This window comes from Myotis daubentonii, chromosome 3 (assembly GCF_963259705.1).
Source record: "Myotis daubentonii chromosome 3, mMyoDau2.1, whole genome shotgun sequence".
NCBI classification, from domain to species: domain Eukaryota; kingdom Metazoa; phylum Chordata; class Mammalia; order Chiroptera; family Vespertilionidae; genus Myotis; species Myotis daubentonii.
Window position 1 is genome coordinate 161,852,575 of NC_081842.1, and position 20,781 is coordinate 161,873,355.

General features: G+C 38.9%; 1 protein-coding gene and 1 pseudogene across 2 annotated transcripts in view; one reads left to right on the forward strand and one right to left on the reverse strand.

The window, feature by feature from the left end:
• Positions 1-20,781, forward strand: part of ADGRL4 (adhesion G protein-coupled receptor L4) — a 108,437-nt gene that overhangs the window by 44,823 nt on the left and 42,833 nt on the right. The window contains exons 3-9 of one of the 2 annotated variants that reach the window (XM_059689083.1): positions 3,418-3,570; positions 10,754-10,903; positions 11,352-11,422; positions 12,229-12,408; positions 12,517-12,700; positions 15,087-15,203; positions 19,449-19,654. In XM_059689083.1, the coding sequence (XP_059545066.1) occupies positions 3,418-3,570; positions 10,754-10,903; positions 11,352-11,422; positions 12,229-12,408; positions 12,517-12,700; positions 15,087-15,203; positions 19,449-19,654 (1,061 nt within the window). Of the gene's footprint in view, positions 1-3,417; positions 3,571-10,753; positions 10,904-11,351; positions 11,423-12,228; positions 12,409-12,516; positions 12,701-15,086; positions 15,204-19,448; positions 19,655-20,781 lie in introns of those variants that run through there. The other variant, XM_059689084.1, reaches the window with a different exon arrangement.
• Positions 986-1,728, reverse strand: LOC132229462 (TCF3 fusion partner-like; annotated as a pseudogene).

Genomic DNA, 20,781 nt, shown 5'->3' on the forward strand with positions numbered 1-20,781 from the left:
ATCTGGCTGGTCATAATAATCTGGCTACTCAGTGTATATCATATCTTTATCCAATCATCCATGGAAGGACACTTTGGCTGTTTCCACTTCTTTGCCACTGTGAATGATGATTTCACTCATATGTGAGATATAGAACTGAAAGCAGCAAATGAACAAACAAGACAGACAAAAACTCAGGCACAGACAGCAGGATAGTGGTTAACAGAAGGAAAAGGAATAGGAGGAGGTAGTAAAGGGTAAAGGGGGCCAAACATATGGTGAAAAAAGGAGATTTTATTTTGGGTGGTAAAAGCACAATTCAATATGCAGATTATGTGTTATAAAATTGTACAGGTAAAAACCTATATAATTTTATTTATCAACTAGAGGCCCGGTGCACAAAAATTTGTGCACTCGGGTGGGTCCCTCAGCCCACCCTGTGCCCTCTCGCAATCTGGGGCCCCTTGGGGGCCCCTTCCCCTGGCTGCTGGCACCAGTTTTCCTCTGGTGCCCGGAACCCAGGCCTTCGCTCTTCGCTGGGAGGGGCCCACACGGTGGGCGAGGGGCTTAGCTCTTTTAAAAATACTTCTGAATGTTTGGTAAATAACCCTGTAGGAATCTACTTTCTGAAACATGCTGGTTGTTAAGGGCTGATTTGGGTAATCAACAAAATGTATGTTAAAATCCTAATCCCCAGAACCTCAGAATGTACCTGTATATGGAGATAAGATCTTTAAAGAGGAGATTACATTAAATTGTGGCAGTTCCAGTGGGACCCTTAGCCCATCTTACTGAAGTCCTTATAAGAAGAGGAATGTTGGGGTCCAGCCCCAGCAGGTCCAGGGGTTCCCAAAGAAGGAATGACACAGAGGCAGCATTCAGGTTATCATCATAGCCAGGTTCTCTTTTTATTGTCCTGTTACATCTATATTTATACTATTTGATCCTATAAACATGCCTCTATAAGCTTTTTTTTTTTTTTGCATCGGGTCCATTTATTGGGGGGTCAGTCAAAGGGGGAGCTGGCTAGGGTGGGGTAGGGCAGCAGCTTGTCTGGCCCCCGAGAAACCTAACTTAAGTCCAGAGCCTCAAGGGCTTAGAAGCCAAAGTCTTCCTCCACCTTTATCTGCACGGGGGCCAGCTCCGGAGTCAGCGGGACTCCTGCCCAGTGCCCCTCCTATGGCACTCGCCGCCTCTTCCAACTGCTGGGCCCCTCGCCAGGGGCAGGGCTGCTGGCTTCTGTGGGCACTGGCATCCTCCTGGGCGGGGACAGCCCCTCTTTCTCTGGAGGCTCGTTCTCAGCGTTGCCTGGTTTGGGGGCATCTCTTCCCTGGCTGCCCTCGTCCTCCAGTAAGATGGTGAACTGGCTGGCCCGGTAGTTGTCACCGTAGGAGTCCAGCACCTTCATGAGGAACCTCCGCTCCTGCTGGAGTCTCCATGTTATCCTCTATATCTGATGGAGCCTGTTCAGGACCCGCTCCTTCGCCTGCTCAATCTCCCTGCAGCGCTGATCCAGCGCCTGGTACTTCCTGCGATTGAGTTCCTGTTGGCGCCGCCCTTGCTGGCCTCAGGCTGCCTCCTCCTCTTCGTCTCGCTCCTGGAGGCTGGAGCTGCCCAGACCCCCAGACACGAACTCCACTTCGGTCTCAAGCTCGCTCTCCAGGATGTGACCACCTTCAGCGGAGGCAGTGCCAGCTCCCAGCCGGGAGGTGCTGAGAACTCCTCAAAGCCCACAGCTGCCATGGACCCCTCTCTGCTCCAGCTCCATTTCTCCCTGGCTCCCGACGCAGAACTTCCAACCTTGCAAGCCTCTAGTTTAAAGTGGCTTGCGAAACTACAGCCCATCTGATTTCACAGCCAGGCACCCAGGCCCTGGCCGCTAAGCCTCCTGGGAGTTGTAGTTCTCTATTTCCGGCTTGCCTCCCTCGCCCCACCCCCACCCCAGTCCCAACTGAAAGGCCCTGCTGGCTGGTCTAACCCTGTGGCCAGGCATCTGAGTCACCTCGGGTCTTTATTCCTGTCCCGACACCACGCCATCTGACCATGGAGACTCTCCTCTTGCGAGGCCCCTGGGTCTCCTTCTGGGTCTCCTCAGCCCAGGTACTGGATCGCGTGCCCCAGCAGCGATACAGCCCTGGTGCCTGGGTCTCCTTCTGGGGCCTGGCTGTATCACCCCCGGACCGGATGGCGTGCCCCAGCTGCGACGCAGCCCCGGGCCCTGGGTCTCCTCAGCCTGGGCACCGGATTGCGTGCCCCAGCGGCAAAAACAGCCCCGGCGCCTGGGTCTCCTTCTGGGTCTCCTCAGCCCAGGCACTGGATTGCGTACCACAGCTGCAACTCAGCCCCGGGCCCTGGGTCTCCTTCTGGGGCCTGGCTGCATTGCCCCTGGGGTCCAGATGGTGTCCCCAGGCAGCTATGCAGCCTGGCCTCTGGCCCCGCCTCTGGGTGTTCTCCCATCACTGGTGATCAGTGATCTGAGAAGCCAGGCAGACATCCGCCTCTTCCCTGCCCCACCCAGCTTCTCCCATTACTGGCCGAGGGCCGGCAAAGGCGGCCAGGTTCTCTTATCACAGAAGCCGGCAAAGGAGGCCTGGCTTCTCCGAGCAAAGGCAGCTCGGTTCTCTGGCTCTTGGCTGCCGCCTGGGTTTCCGATTGCAGTCAGCGGCAGGCAGCTTCTTCCCTCCTTCCCCCTTCGCCTCCCAGCATTGCGCCTATGTTGGCAGTTAACTGCCAATCTTAGTTGGCAGTTAATTTGCATATAGCCCTGATTAGCCAATGAAAAGGGTATCATCGTACGCCAATTACCATTTTTCTCTTTTATTAGATAGGATGTCACTGCAATAAATTTAGTAAATTTTTTAAAAAGAAAAGCATTAATCCAAAAAGAAAAAAAGCATCCAAGGGTAAGGACCATGGGCCATGGTACGGTTTTGTGTGCATTTGTATACTTTTCTATAGGACAGTATAATGCACATAGTAATTAATGTGTTAATGAATAAATGAAGTGATATAGAGCTAGTAATTAAAATTTATTGTAGAGAACAAGTGATAAAAATGTACATGATTAGAACATGTCATTTTTAACTTATGGAATATTTTGGGCTGATTATAAGTATTATAAATTCACAAATTGACATTATTATAATTAAGTTACATAGACAATGTGAAAATATTCCAATATAAATTCACCAGCTATATTCACTAATTTTGAAGTAAGAGATTCTATTTTGTTTTGCAACTGCAAAGAAGCTTTTACATTATAAACAAGAATAACACAAGTATGGAATGTGGTTTCTCTAGTCCTAACTTTTCTTAGAAAACAACATTGTACTGCCTTAAACTATTTAACAGTCAAAATCCCCAATGACTAATGGAAAATAGCCTACTATTTTCATCTCAATTATATAAAAATAATGTTTTAAATTTATATTTGCACAGATGATAATGAGTGTGGAAATTTAACCCAGTCCTGTGGTGAAAATGCTAACTGCACTAACACAGAGGGAAGTTACTATTGTATGTGTGCACCTGGTTTTCGATCCAGCAGTAACCAAGTCAGATTTATCACTAATGATGGAACCAAATGCATAGGTAAGTCAACTGTCTAACTTAAAATGTTACCTATCTCTTAATGCTATTACCTCCATAGATGAAATAGTTTTTAAACAAATTCTGCCATCCCTTGTTTATATTCTAGTTGTTAAATGCTTTCAGAAACTTCATTAATTCCTTTATTTCTCCAATGTTGTTTGATCAGTTACTATGAAACATTTATTTGAGAATATAAGAAAAAGATTTTTTTGAGACAAATCAAATAGTTTGCAAAACAAAACTCATGAACTATGGTGACAAACAACAGAATAACTACTTGCATTTTAAAGTCCAAACTCAAGAAAATAATGATTTGCATCACAAGATACCAATGCTTTTCATAATATGCTGAAAAGGGGTCTACATTTTCTTAGAATATGTTCAGATAGACATTACTTATGAAAGACTTGTTCTAGTGCTTTACTACTTCCTTCAACAAGTTAGTTACACTTAAGATTTCTAGTAAGGTTTTCTGAACACTAGAGTCCTATTTAGAAATGCATTTCCATTTCACTAAAATGTCCTCTGGGAGGATAATACTTTCAATTCTATCCCTAAATGAAATATAATACTGAGTCTGAAGAGAGTATCTAGAAGATGTTTTTAAATGTCCTATTGTAACTTGTTATGCATTTGATTTATCAGATCCTATAGAGTTTGGATTATAGTCTGAGAAGAAAAGATTGTTTAGAAACTTCAATAGATGAACAGTCCCACAGGAAAATTCTCTGAAGTGAAAGACTTGAACTTTGAAAATAAATTATAAATCATCTTACTCATATTTTCTAAAAAGTGTCCAGTTTACCAACAACTTGTATAATTAATTATGATTGATAATTGTCTGTAAGATTAATACGTGAACTGAGGCCCTAAGAGTTAAATCACATAGCCAAGGGTATATATGTATATATAGGACTAGAACTCAGGACTTTCTATGCATCACAGACAGGAATAGTGTGTTGCTTCTACTTTACATAATTAAAAGAAAGAGCTTCAGGTTAATCTAGATCGCACTAAGGCCTTTGATTAGGTCCTTAGTGAGATTCTCATCAGTAACCTAAGTAGAATTCTGGCAGTGTTATTATTAACAACATGATGAACTAGGAGATAATATTCAAAGAAAATTTATCAGTGAAATGTCTTTATCAAAGAAATTATGATATCTCATGTACTTTCAGTTCATAACATTTACTTTGCTATGTAAACAGGAAAGATTTTATTCTCCTCATTTTATAGCCAAGGGAAGTACAGGACTACACTCAATTCATTTAGGATAAAGGGAGAATTAGCTCACAGTCTTGTATCTAGAAAGCCATTGTTATTTCAACATGAGACTGAAGTGGGTGGGCCATAAAATTCTCATACGTTGACGTGAATCACGCAAATGCAGTGAGTCAAGCTTTGCAAGGGCATAATGGATTTAAAATATGAGAAAATAATACTATTTTGCTGAATGATAATATTATCTTTAGTGTTTGTACCATTTTTTATTGGAATGTAGATTTCCTTTATTAAGGAAATAGGATAAACATGAAGTTCTAAGCAGAAACTTATAGTACCTCACTCTGTTCTTCTTGAGCCTACACTCTTGTTGCTAGTATTCTTATAATGTTATTTAATGTGAGTATTTTACCTTTAGTAGCTAAGTTCTAATTTTGTAGGTCTGTATAAATGTTCCATTAAGTGAAAAAAATCTAACTTGTGACATCTTAATCACTGTATTTAATACAGTTTTATTGTGCTCTTCATTCCTTCTCATCTCTAGAAGACATCTTGCATTTTCATCTGATCATGTTTATTTTAATATGCATCAGTTCACAAAAGGCTATATATCTCTGTGTTCTTTATAAGTATAGAATTTCTATATTAGGGAAAAAAAGTGAATCACAGATACAGAGAAAACACACACACACACACACAAATTATTCAATGCCAACATCTTTTGGGGGTATAATACATTTGTAATTTAAAACTATTTCTCCTGCCCTAGGTCGTTTGGCTCAGTGGATAAGAGCATCGGCCTGAGGACTGAAGGGTCTAGGGTTCCATTCCAGTCAAGGGCACATGCCAAGGTTGCAAGCTCGATCCCCAGTAGGGAGTGTGCAGGAGGCAGCCAATGGATGATTCTCTCTCATCATCGATGTTTCTCTCTCTCTCTCTATCTCTCTCTCCCTTCCTCCTTCTCTGAAATTAATAAAATATATATATATATATATATATATATATATATATATATATATATATATATATATATATATATATCTTTCTCCCAATGTTTATTTATTATTGAGATACTGTGGAATGGCCCTAATTTTTTGTTAATTCCCTTTTTTGCTATTTTAAGTAATCAGTAAACACAACAATTATATGAAAACCCAATACTCAGTACTGAGTCCTTCAGTTTCTACTTGTTTTGTTTGATGGATTATTCAGTAAAAAACTCCTTCTCTGGAAAATTGTTATTTCTCACCAATCTTGTTGTCCTTAAGGATTAAACTTCTTTTTTGAGAAGCAGAAGCAACTATTTCTTTTTTCCAGTCCTGTAGTAAAATCCTCAGGGAATTTGAACAGAGAACCATAATTCTAGTCCTTTTATACATTAGTATATCACCTTGTACTATGTTGCCTCTAATTTGAAAGTTTAGCTGATAGTTAAATTTGACATGCCTGATAATTATAGTCATTAAGAATCTCTATAAATAGATAATGAAAAACTGTAATTCAGGGCAAAAATGACCCAAGTAAAATTCTTTACTTTTAGTCTATATTTAAATACTATTTAACACAGATAAGGCGATTTTGTTACAGAATGCTTTGAGCAAGATTTAGCATCATGAAGGATTTTCTTCACCTTGGAATCACAGTAAAGCAAAAGTTAATTTGCCCAGCTTCCGAGAGACCTGGTACAGGCTTGCATTTCACAAATGCAGAAACTGTGGCATCCAATAGTAAAGTGACTCTCCCAATTCCAAATGAGTAGAATCTAAGAATGCCTTCACTTTTACTATTGTGCTTAAGAGCTGTGTTTACTGCTTGTAATTTTTATGTCCTGTTTTCATGGATAATCTTATAGTTTCAGATTTTTTTCTCGTTTTGAATAATATTAACATCCAATTTTGTCTCCGCAGGTTACTTCTAGTAATTGAACATTGTATCTTTTTGAAGTCTGTGAGTTAAACAACTTTAGAAAATTCAGCTATTGATGAAAATTATAAGAATCAAAACAATTAAATGATCATGTTTTGAAACGGAAATTCTGATAATATTCTGGGTTGGCTTATTGTAGACAAAAAAAACAAATATAACCTTAATACTGAAAAAGTAACAAATGAATTTTTGATGTGCAAAACAAGCACATGATTTTTATGATGTGCATACATTTAGAGAAATCGAGTTTGCATTAATAAGCCAAGAGTTAGGTTGGTAGTGGACAAAGTGGATCAATTCTTAAATATGGTATGTCAATTATAGTCCAATTGAAATAATTACATAGTACAATTTTGCTTTAATTAAGAAGGGGAGGGAGTTCTTTTTCTCTCTTTTATAGCTTTGAGAAGTTCCAAGACAGAGCAACCTAATGAGACACTCATTATCAATCTGTTTTCTCCAAACTGGCATGTTCACAGGGCTCCTAATATTAGAAAAAAAAAAAAAAACATAATGGAACCTCTGGACCTGATTTCTAATTACAATATCTACTACATCTTTGACTCTACTCCAAACACCTTCACATACATTTCCTCATTTGTTATGAAAAATAACTATTTGGAGATAAAAGGTATTTTTATAGTATTACCCAGGGCCCCAAAATCAATGAATAACATAGAGTTAGGGGGAATCCATTGTTGTTTTAGTAGGTCCAAGCCAATTATGCCCTGCAAGAAATTGCAAGAGAAGTTAGTGTGGATCTCGCTGCAAATTGGCAGTCATGTTCATTTTGGCTAATCTAGTTTCATCCTGTTTGAACATGGGATAGTCTTTCAATATTTTATGATTCTCTCTATATTGCTAGGTAACAAAGGTGTATAGAATGATAAGCTGAGGGTAGTGGAAGCACCTAGCCAGTTGTGGTAGCCACACACTCCATTACTACGTTAAACTCAATAAACTACTGCTGAGGCCCTGAGTGAAAAGGATATTAAATTCAGCAAACCTCACATCCACATTTTACATAAAAGTAATGGGAAAAAATATAAACAAGTAAGCATATATAAAGAGTTTGGAAAACATTACTTAGATGGGATGATTAGGGTTTGGAAAACATTACTTTGGTGAGATATTTAATATTCTTTCATAACATTTGGAATCTATAATAAAAGGGTAATATGTTAATTAGACCAGACGTCCTTCTGGACGTCCTTCTAGACCAACAGTTCTCAACCTGTGGGTCGCAACCCCTTTGGGGGCCGAACGACCCTTTGACAAGAGTCCCCTAAGACCATCAGAAAACACATATATAATTACATATTGTTTTTGTAATTAATCACTATGCTTTAATTATGTTCAATTTGTAACAATGAAAATACATCCTGCATATCAGATATTTACATTACGATTCATAACAGTAGCAAAATTACAGTTATGAAGTAGCAACAAAAATAATTTTATGGTTGGGGGTCACCACAACATGAGGAACTGTATTAAAGGGTCACGGCATTAGGAAGGTTGAGAACCACTGTTCTAGACAAAGCCGGGGCTGGAGGGAAGCAAACCCTGGTCCCAGGTGCTTGCGGAAAGCCGGTGCCAGTAGCCAGGGGAAGGAAATCCTACTCTTGCATGAATTTCGTGCATTGGGCCTCTAGTCAGAATACAAACATTTGTATAACCCTAATTTTGAATACTAGTCTCCCAGGATACTACCTCATGATTTTTACAGACTACCATTTTGTGAACTGGTGAATTCAGAAGTTGAAATACCTTCTTTGGTCAAAGGCTGACATTCTGAGATACCACGTAGCTGATACCATGTGGTGGTGAGAGGGTTTGAAGTAGAGAAGAGCACCAACATAAGCATCCCAGGCTGAGGAGGATGCACAGGGGAGAGCTGAAGCACAATCAGTTATGAGCAGGATTGTGTACAACTGTGCCCAAAGTATAAGAGGGCAGATAAAAGTTGAGTTTGTACAGCCAAGACTTGTATGTTGCTCATAGATTGGGTGTGGGATGAAGTTCTCAAGGTATGTTGCACCTTTAAATAATTTTGAAATTGAAAGAATCAACACCATGCTTTCTGTTAATCCATAAGAGGCATCTAAAAGTATGAAACATGGGTAATCAAAAACATAGCTTTCTGCCTGGTCTGTGTGGCTCAGTTGGTTGAGTGTCATCCCATGCACCTAGAGGTCTTTGTTCAACTCCCTGTCAGGGCACATGCCCTAGTTTTGGGCTTGATCCCCAGTATGGGGCACACAGGAGGCAGCTGGTCTATGGAGCTTTCTCATTGATGTTTCTAGCTCCTTCTCCCTCTCCCTTGCTCTCTCTCTAAAACTCAATTTTTAAAAAATCTTATAAACAAAACAAAACATAGCTTTTCTTATACATGAAAGAAATTGTTCTGTTCATGATACTTCATGGATGTGTTCACACTTTCTTTGGAGTGTTTTCCCCACTTGATTACAGTTAATGCTACTTCTTCAGCACTGTTCCAAAAAGGACTAGTCTTTTGTTTTCTCATACTTTTTTATCACTTCGTTGATTTCATGAAAAAATAATAACCCTAGTATGTGCTCTTACCTGGGTCCTTCTCTTCAGCTCAACCTGGAATGCTTTCCCTGATGGTTCTACGTATTCCAAGAGTCAACCTACTCTTACTCCCCTCCACTTTAGTTTGTCCCCCCCGCCAACCTCCTTTTTTTTCAGTGGCAGTTTATGGACACATATATAGAAATAAGAGGAAGAGGGTGAGTATGCTGGAGCAGTCCTGTTTCTTTAAAAGTAATGTACTTGGATTTCTGGATAGTACAGATCATGAATGCAGACTTGGCAGAAGAACATGGGATTTTCTACCTTTTTTCAGGCCTGTTAATTGTCTTCTTAAATCTAGTACTATCACTTTTATAGCTAATAGAGTTTTCTTCGAGAATCTGACAAGACATCTATTATTAGTTTCAGTTTTGTGTGGTGTGAGTTTTAATGTTTTCTTGTAGCTTTATTGCATTTTTAAAGTGAAAAATTAGTATCAGCTACATTTAAGATAACTAACTAAATGACATTTTAATGAACTTCAATTACTTTCCTTTTTTATGACAAACAGTATTATGCCACTCTATTAGTTTTATTTAATAATATTGTATACTTAAGAGTACAGATTTATTAATTAATCTAACATAGAGTAGTTCTAACATGTCAGAGCTAGGCTGGAAACACAAAAAAATCTTTGCGTTAGTTTAAGGTAACAATCTGGACTTCAGTTCCTTGGAATCATTCTCTATTGGAACTCTGCCTACTGGCAGAGCATTTATCCTGTATTTATTACTTTAAGACTTATTTCACTGTAGTATGTAAAATTTTTTAAATTAGGAATATAAATTATGTGAGCTTAAAACCTATCATTTTTCTTGTGGCTTTGATATATAGCTACTGAAAAATCAAAGACTTAATTCTGGACAATTTGTTACTTTATCTACATTGAGAATGTATTAAGAATCATAATATAATATAACCTGAACAAAGGTAACATTTGCGGTAAAATTTTAAGGGAGTTGAATCACACATTTGCTACATCTTAATTTTTAGGGTAATTTGCATGCAAAAATGGAGCCTTGGAAAGAAAATGGGCTATTCTTCTTTATCCTCCAGAGTTATTTAAGCTGAGTTGTTATAATTAATTAAGTTTAATATTAGAAAGCAAAGTATTTTAAAAATTGGGTTTTTATTAAATTAGGACTAAATATTACATAGTCAATGATGAAATTAATGACTTTGTTGATGAATCATTCCATTCAGAAAACAGTTCAAGAGTTTGGCCCATGAACAACATTTTCAGTACACTGTCAAAATACATTGGCTAAATCAAGGTTAAACAAATATATGAGGCTAAGGTAGCTTTGTCATTTTTCTAAATGATGGGATTTTCTTTGCATTTTTATAAAATTTTCTATGACTAACTAGACATAATATCAGCAATGTAGCATCTATATGAGTACTAAATTAAAAAGTTGTGTTTTTTTTCAAATATTTCCAGATATAGACGAATGCAGTGAATCAGTTGCCTGTGGTGATCATGCAGTATGTGAAAATGTGGATGGTGGGTATAACTGCTCTTGCAAGGAAGGTTATCAGACATCCACAGGAAAAGTACAGTTCACACCTAATGATGGCACTTACTGCCAAGGTAAATTATCAAATAACTATGTAAAATATGTACTACACAGTTGTAAATTGTCAAAGAGCTATACCTTCCAAGAAATGTTCCAGTATTCTTTACTTGCTTATAAAGTGAAATTAATATATATATATATATATATATATATATATATATATATAAAATTTTCTTTATAGAAGATGTAGACCACATGTTTGATATAAATACATCATATTCCTTAGTGTGACTAAAATCTTCCATTTTCCATAAAATAGTGTGTATTTATGAATAAAAATGAATAATTTTTAAATTAATGAATAATGAAAAATAATTGAATTTTAATGAATGAAAATTGAAAATGACACAGGTTATGAATGTGTTTTTAATGTTTAAATAAGTAAGCAAAATTTTGTAATCAATATAATCACCTTAGGAAAAATATTTTAAAACTTACTATATGATCCATTTTCTTCTACAGAAAATGTGAATGCAGACTGCTATTTAGATAATGCCTGTATTGCTGAAAATGTTGATAAAATTTTAACAAAAGTAAGTAGACTAGTTGAATTAAAATTTTATTTTTATATTTTTATTTTAGTTAAAATGTTTTCAGTGTCACATTGTAAAAAGTGTAACTAGCAATTGATTTTTATGAAGAGTTGAAACTATTTACATATAGAGATCTAAGAATTTTGAATCACAGGTAGGATTAATTTGAAAATCACCAAAGTTTTGAAGAAGACTTTCACATATTTAGCTTATGCCACTTTTCACAATTCAATATAGTCAAAAATTCTTTTCAATATGTAAAGAAAGTTGATAAACAAAATAGAAAAAAAACATACTTTGATGTCAGGCCCATTCCCACATTCTAAGGAGTTTAAATGAATGGATCTAAATTTTGTTCTCTTTAGCAAATATTTAAAAAAGTAGGGCATCTATAAAATTTTTATCATGTGATTGAAAGTGTGTCTCAACAAGACTAATTAACAATCAGCTACAGCAATTTTCATTTTATCGCGTTGTAAAGAATTTTCTGTGGTTGATTACAATCTAATTCAAATTAAGTTTATAAGCATTATAACTTTAAAAAGATGATTTAAAAAATTACCAATTCAAACATGCTGTTCCTTTTTTGAAGTAATTCTTATGTTTTTTAAGTTATTTGGAAAGCTTTTCTAAATAATTTTGTGTTGAAGTGCTGCATGTTATAATTTGGGTTTAGTCTGGTAACTTATTAATATATAGGACAAGAAAACCAAATACAGAATAAATTTAACATGTAACCTTTATTATTGAAAAGATCCAATAGTACTCTAATCTGGTTTCATTTTTTGGAACTTATTTTTGTTCAGATTAGAAACGTAGGCCAACTTGTGGCTTTACTACAAGATGTCTCTAGGAATTCTGTGAAACATCTTTCACCAATGGATATAACTACATATATAGGAATATTAGCAGAATCATCACCATTCCTTGGTTACATGAATAGCACTAACTCAGACAAGGGCGGCCTTTCTAATTCAACTCTTGCTGTAAGTATGCTGAACTGTAACTAAATATTATTGACCTTCAAAATTCCCCTTATATCTATGATTAATGAAAAAATCCAACATTTTTAAAAGATACACATTTTTCAACAGGAATTTGTGAAAACTGTGAATAATTTTGTTCAAAAGGATACTTTTATAGTCTGGGACAAGTTACCTGCGACTCAGAGAATAACTTATCTTACAAAGCTGATGCATGCTGTTGAACAAGCTACCTTATGGATTTCTCAGAACTTCCAGAAGACCACTCAGTTTGATACTAATTCAAGTGATGTAGGTAAGAAGCCAAGCTCAACTTCTAAGCAATGGTATTTTCCAAACAAGCCATTCTCAAAAGGAAGGAGAATATTTAAAACTAGAGGCCCAGTGCATGAATTCATGCACAGGTGGGGTCCTCGGCCTGGCTGGTGATCAGGGCCATTTGGGGCCGTCTCACCCAGTCCCGATTCTGGCTGATGGGGGTCAGCCAGCAAGGGAGGGACTGTGGGAGGTTGGCCGGTTGGCCCCGATTGGGGCTGATGCTGGTCGGGGGCCACCGGCTGGGGAAGGACCACAGGAGGGCTCCAGGGCTTATCTGGCCCTTTCGCCCAGTCCCGATCCACTGGACCCCAGCAGCAAGCTACCCTACCAATTGGAGCATCCACCCCCTGGTGGTCAGTGTGCGTCATAGTGACTGGTTGAGCTGTTGAGCGGTCAACCGAACCGTCGACCAATTGGTCAGACACTTAGCATATTACGCTTATATTATATAGCATACTGTTGATTAAATAGGCTTTTTTTTTCATATCAATGTAGAAAGAAATAGTGATGCATAGTACAAGAGTGACATGAATAAAGAATCACTAAAAGAGGATGCATACATGAGCACTGCCTTATTCCTACAATCTCCACCTTTTCCTATTCCTGAACTGTTGAGCATTTAAATGCACAAAGCATATTACTCCCTTGCCGTTCTGAGTTAGTCATCTCATGACTTGTTAGGATCTACCTTGAGCAATGATAGTAACAGAGAGATTCTCTGGATATAGTATTTTTAAATTTCTTTTTAGGAATCTTTGTCTTTTGATAACTTAAAGCAATCAATATAGTATATTAGAATGTTTCCTGCTTCATGCAGTCTTATACTTAAAGCATTAGGAATCTTGGATCAAATTGAAGATGCTGATAATGTAGTTTCAAGGAAACAGAGTACATCTCTACCATATATTGTGGGTGACATCCTGCTATGCAACAGTAGATATGCAGCAAAAATCATTATCTCATCAGGGTTCATCATTTACTCAAAATTACAGTAGCAAGCATTGTGACTAATATATAGGAGCAAACATTTCTATGATGATCCTGCATGAAAATAGTGAAATTACACCAGTTAAGAAAAGTATCCTACAGGAATTTAATTAGATCCTCTCCATATTCTATATTATAATACCATCCTCTAGGACATTATAATTCTTATACTTTGCTCTGGTAATTATGATATACCGGAGGCCTGGTGCACAAAAATCTGTGCACTCGGGGGGAAGAGGGGGGATCCCTCAGCCCGGCCTGTTCCCTCTCACAGTCTGGGACCCCTCGGGAGATAACGACCTGCTGGCTTAGGCCCGTTCCTGGGTGGCAAAAGGCAGGCCCAATCCCTAGGTGCAGCCCCTGGTCGGGCTCAGAGAAGGGCTGACTGGGGAGCTGGGGCGCCGCCCCCTGTCATGCACAGAGCAGGGCGGATTGGGAGGTTGCGATGCCACCCTCAGTCACGCTCAGGGTAGGGATGATTAGGGGGTTGGGGCACCGCCCCCTGTCACATTCAAGGGTGGGGGCCGGCTGGTTTGCCCTGAATGGTGTCCTGGAGCAGGGTGGGGGTCCCCACTGGGGTGCCTGGCCAGCCTGGATGAGGGGATGATGGCTGTTTGCAGCTGGTCAGACATCCTTCAGGTGTCTGGGTGAGGGGCTGAGGGCTCTTTTCAGGCTGGGGGTGACTGAAGCTCCCAACCTCTCCTTTTTTCCTATTTTTTTTTTTTTATTCTGGGCCAGCTTTAGCTCTGAGGCTTGGCTCCAGCTCTGAGGCCTTGGCTGCTGAATGCAGGTATCTGGTTTGTTTGGGTTCTATAATCAAAACACTGTTTCGACTCCAGCTCTGAGATCCCGGCTGGCTGAAAGCAGGTTTCTGGGGTTTTGTTTAGCTTCTATATTTGTAACAATGTTTCAAACTGCAAGCTCAGAGGCCGGCAGAGGCAGGCGGGTAACATTGGAGTGCTCCGTCACTGAAGCAAGCAATCCTCATGTTCACTTCAAGCTGCCTGGCTGCCAGCTGCCATCTTGGCTGGCAGTTAATTTGCATATTGCCCTGATTAGCCAATGGGAAGGGTAGTGGAGGTATGGCTAATTACCATGTTTCTCTTTTATTAGATAAGATAGCCTCCCTGTGTTCATACATGTTTTATCTTTTATTTTTTATTTAATAAAGGTATATATAAACTATGAGCATTATAGTAAATTAAAAAAATAACCTTGAATCAGATAAATTATAATGTTCAAACATGTTCAAAACAGGTTCATTCTATCTGTCATAAATAAGAAGTTGAAATAACAATGGCTGAAATTGTCTCTTAACTAAATAATATTGATTAAATTAATTTTAGGAAATTTATGATTTCATGCTTTTGTTTCAGCTCTCAAAGCTTTTTTTTTTGATTCACATCACATGAAACATATTCATCCCAATATGAATGTGGACGGAGATTACATAAAGATATTTCCAAAGAGAAAAGCTTCAGATGATACAGATGGTAGGCCTTTGACAATCATATACACAATATCAATGATTTGCAATAAATGCTTATCAAGGATTTTATTATATCACGTGTACATATAATATGTGTGGTTTTCTATAAGCATTTGATGTTTAAAAACAGAATTTCCATATTTGTACTTGAAATTTTCATTTGGATATAAATACCTGGGAATAATTTTAGCTGACAATATCTACACCCTTCTTGTCTTACCTCCAACTTCTGTAACTGTCTGATATTGAGATGCTAATGAAAATATTTTTAAAATGTGGTTTTATTACTTGGTTTGCAGCAGTCGATAAATGTTATGATTTGCGTACAGTTTTTTAATTTTTCTTCAGTAATGCTTCATATTTCTCATTGTGAGACTCAATTTGTGATTGTGTAAGGAAGGCAAATAATGTTCAAAAAGACAGAAAGTTATTTAAACTTGGACTTTTTTTTGCACTTATCATTGCTTAGTCTTCAATTGACCTAAAGGCACTATTTCTTAAGGAATGGAATCACAGAATGCTAGACTAGAAGGTAACAATAATTATCTAACCTAAATCCTTAATTACCACTACGTTTAATAAATTTGTCTCTAGGCATATCAACAGATAGTACAGAACCAGCAGTAGAATGGAGGGAGTTGAATAATTCAGTCATGGGCAGCTTTTCCTTGCCCCCTAACCACAGACAATCTATCAGCTGCTATTTTAATTTAACCATTTATCTGCTCTCTAAGTGAAATGCACTTAGAAAAAAATATCTGCCAGTAGCAGAACAGTTGTGGTTCTTCAAAATATATTACCTAGGGAAAACATGAACTATAATATTTTCTCAAGAATCTATGGGTGGCCATAAATACATATGAAAAATATATACAATAACGTATTTGTTCTCTGTTATAACCATCCTACATAATAAAAGGGTAATATGCAAATTGACCCTAACAGCAGAATAACCAGTCGCAATGATGTGCATTGACCACCAGGGGGCAGATGCTCACCGCAGAAGCTGCCCTCTGGTGGACAGTGGGCTCCCACAGGGGGAGCTCTGCTCAGCCACAAGCCAGGCTGACAGCTGCATGCAGCAGTGGTGGCAGGAGCCTCTCCCACCTCTCCCGCCACCTCTGCAGCACTAAGGATGTCCAACTGATGGCTTAGGCCCGCTCCCTGCGGGTGTAAGCAGTCAGTTGGACATCCTTTGAGGGCTCCCTGGCTGCCAGAGGGACGTCCTCTGGGAGTGGGCATGAGCTGGCAGGTGAACATACCCTGAGGGCTCCCAGACTGCAAGAAAGTGCAGGCCGGGCTGAGGGACACTCCCTGCCCCTCCCCCACAGAGTGCATGAATCTCAGGTTATAAAAATACATCTTATATTTTTGGTGCTACATTGGATTTTGGACCATGTCCTACTACAACTACTCACTGTTGCATGAACTGGTTTATTAACTGGTCTAGGTCAAGTTGACCTAAAAGGTTTTCAGATCCCACTTCTGGCCCTAGTCTGTCCATCAAAAAACCTGGATTAGTTGCCACCTCTTTGAGTTATTATAATTTCACTAGCCCAATCATGTTTTACTAACATTATTTCTTTTTTGATATCCATTTTCTAGGCTAGCAGTTCAAGAAAATATGTAATGTGTCTGAATTTCAGCAAGGTTATCAAAGCCTCTTATGATACTTTTAGGTTAATATAAAAAATATCAATAGCAATATACTTTGGCAGCTTCAAGCTCACATAACCATATCCAAAGATTATTATTTAATAGTACTAGAGGCCCGGGGCACAAAATTCATGCACTGGGAGGGGGCTGTCCCTCAGCCCAGACTGCATCCTCTCCAATCTTGGACCCCTCGGACATCCCTCTCACAATCCGAGACTGCTGGATCCCAACCGCTTGCCTGTCTGCCTGCCTGATTGCCCCAAACCACTCTGCCTACAAGCCTGATCACCCCCTAACCGCTCCCCTGCCAGCCTGATTGATGTCTAACTGCTCCTTTGTCGGCCCAGTTGCACCCAATTGCCCTCCCCTGCAGGCCCAGTTGCACCCAACTGCCCTCCACTGCAGGCCTGGTCCCCGCCCAACTGCCCTCCCCTGCTAGCCTGGTCACCCCAAACTGCCCTCCCCTGAAGGCCTGGTCATCCCCATCTGCTCTCCTCTGCTGGCCCTCTTGTGCCCACATGAGGGTGGTCAATTTGTGTGAGGGTGTGATGGTCAACTTGCATATTACCTCTTTATTATATAGGATGATATTGTGATGTGGAGAGTTCAAGCTTTGTATAATATCCTTTTTTTCATGATTTATCAACATTTGTATTTATAATTTTGATTAATTTATGCTTGTAAATTATTTGCCAGTGTCACAAATTTGAAGGAGCTAATGAATATGGTAGAGTTTTTTTCTATGGTAATTTGTACAAATATCTAATATAAACATATAATGTCTCTAGTTAATAAGTATAATAGTAATCATCCTTTATAATAAAGAGGTATTATACAAATTGACCATCACACCCTCACACAAGATGGCCACACCCATGTGGTCAAAATGGCTGCCCCCATGTGGTCACAAGATGGACGCCAAGAGATGGCTGACAGGGGAGGGCAGCTGTGGGTGATCAGGCCAGCAGGGGAGGGCAGTTGGGGGTAACTGGGCCTGCAGGGGAGGGCAGTTGGGATGACCAGGCCTGCAGAGAAGGGCAGTTTGGGGGACCAGGCCTGTAGGGGAGGGAAGTTGGGGGCGATTGGGCCAGCAGAGGAGCAGTTAGGTGTCTATCAGGTTTGGCAAGGGAGTGGTTAGGGGGTGATCAGGCTGGCAGGAAGAAGCAATTAGGGGCAATCAGGCAGGCAAGTGGTTGGGAGCCAGCAGTCCCGGATTGTGAGAGGGATGTCCGAGGGGTCCCAGATTGGAGAGGGTGCAGGCTCTACTGAGGGACACCCTCCTCCCCAGCGCATGAATTTTGTGCACTAGGCCTCTAGTAATAATATAGTATCTTAAACTTTACAGAAGACTCTCACATGTATTACTTCATTTGGTCTCCACTTTATCTTAATAAATAGCTAGTATATTACTGCAATCATTTTAAAAAGAGAAAGCTAAAGTTCTAAGCAGTTAGTTACTTTATCAAGTAGGAGCAATGACTGAAAGTGGAATTTCTGATTCTAAGAGTAAAGTCTGACTATAAAGTCCTATATGTATATTTTATATTTCTGTACAACAAATAGAGATATAATATGATCTGAGTTGAAACAAGAAGTTTGAAATATACTAGATCTAGATGTTGAGTTGTTCATACATTTAAAATCAGTGATAAGAAACTGCTACAAAAACCCAGGCAATTTGAGCTCCAATAATAGAGGTGTAGTGGTGGCGAACCTTTTGAGCTCGGCGTGCCAGCATTTTGAAAAACCCTAACTTAACTCTGGTGCTGTGTCACATACAGAAATTTTTTGATATTTGAAACCATAGAAAACAAAGATTTATATTTTTTGATATTTATTTTATATATTTAAATGCCATTTAACAAAGAAAAATCAACCAAAAAAAAATGAGTTCGGATGTCACCTCTGACACGCATGTCATAGGTTCCCCATCACTGGTCTAGGCTAAGGGGAAAATAGTCACATGATTGTCTGTACTGATCAGGTTACATGTCTAGTATTGGGTTATGTGTTGATGCACTGTATTTGAGGGGCATCATAGGGTGCTGGTCAATGACTACCTTGAAAAACAATAAATGTCCAATCCTAAGACTGCATAGCTATATGTCATTAATATAAATAGAAAAAAAATTTCAGTAAGCATGAAGTTGACCTCTTCCAACTCTTTCAATTATAAACTTTCTTAATACTATACATCTTTGATAATTCTCTCCCAATCACTTTATAACTAACATATTTACAGAGCAACGTAATTGCTCAAAAATTTATCTTTTGGGTGAATATCCTTCACACTTTGGTTCTTAGGACTGGGATGTAAAGTTACTTACGACTATTTTTCTCTTAAATATAGTTTGTGTAAAAGAGATGTTATAGTCTGTAATCAGTTTCAGAGACACAGAGGTGAGATAATATGTATTAATATGGTTTGATGATGCATGCATGAACTTATAATGACTCACATTTCAGTATCTGGGTGATTTTTGTATGACTCCCAGTGTAAAAAAAAAAAAATGTTCAATTATGTTTATTTTAACAGCTTAAAAATGTTTTTGTTTTATAAATATTTCACGAAATACACTCATTTGATTTATAGGCAATGTTGCAGTTGCATTTTTATATTATAAGAGTATTGGTCCCTTGTTTTCATCGTCTGACAACTTCTTATTGGAACCTCAAAGTTATGATCATTCTGAAGAGGAGAAAAGAGTCATCTCATCAATAATTTCCGTCTCAATTAGCTCAAACCCACCCACATTGTATGAACTTGAAAAAATAACATTTACATTAAGTCATATAAAGGTAAGTTGTGACTGGTGACTATTGATTGTGATTGTGAAACATTCAAATAAGTGGACATCTGTATTGTGTCACTTTAATTATATATAAGTTCTTGAGTATAAAAATACAAATTCAAAATTAAAAGTGTAAAGTGGTTACAACTAATATTCTATATATTTTTATACTTCCAATGTTCTTTAAACTGCCTAATAAAAACCCAAAAAACTAACATATTTGATTCTCCAAATTTAAGCTATACAGTGGGGCCTTGACTTACGAGTGTCCCGACTAACAAGTATTTTGAGATACCAGCTGTCTTTTGGCCAATTTTTTGCATTGAGTTGATAGAGTAATTTGAGTTAACGAGCTCCTTAACCAGCTCTGTCTCGGGACAAATTAAACTCGTAATTCAAGGCCCCACTGTATCTTAGTTTTAGTTTTAAGGACATATATCATTCATTATGGAAGTCTCAGTACCTTTAAGGAATGAATTATAAAAATGTATCAGTGTCAAAGAGATATTACTTGTTTAATGAAGGCAATGTTTGGTTAGTAATTATCATCTATACTAATAAAAAGGTAATATGCTAATTAGACTGAACATATTCCAGACGTCCTTCCAGACATCTTTTCAGACAAAGCCATGGTGGCAGGGCTGAGGCAGAGGCAATCAAGCAGGCAGGGGAGAGCAGTTAGGAGGATCAGGCCAGCAGGGGAGAGCAGTTAGGGGGATCAGGCCAGCAGGGGAGAGCAGTTAGGGCAGGGGTGGGCAAACTTTTTGACTTGAGGGCCACAATGGGTTCTTAAACTGGACCGGAGGGCCGGAACAAAAGCATGGATGGAGTGTTTGTGTGAACTAATATAAATTCAAAGTAAACATCCTATCTAATAAAAAGAGAAACATGGTAATTGGCGTACATCTGCTACCCTTCCCATTGGCTAATTAGCATGATATGCAAATTAACTGCCAGCCAAGATGGCGGCTAATTTGCATACATAGGCTCCAAGTGGCAGAGGAAGCCTGGTGAGGATGCAGGCGTTCTGCCTCAACCCGCTGGTGGAGGGCCTCTGGCCTGCTTGGTCAGTGCCGCCGGTGGGTTGGGGGAGCAGAGACACAAGCCGCAGGGGGGGCCGCACCCAGAAACCCC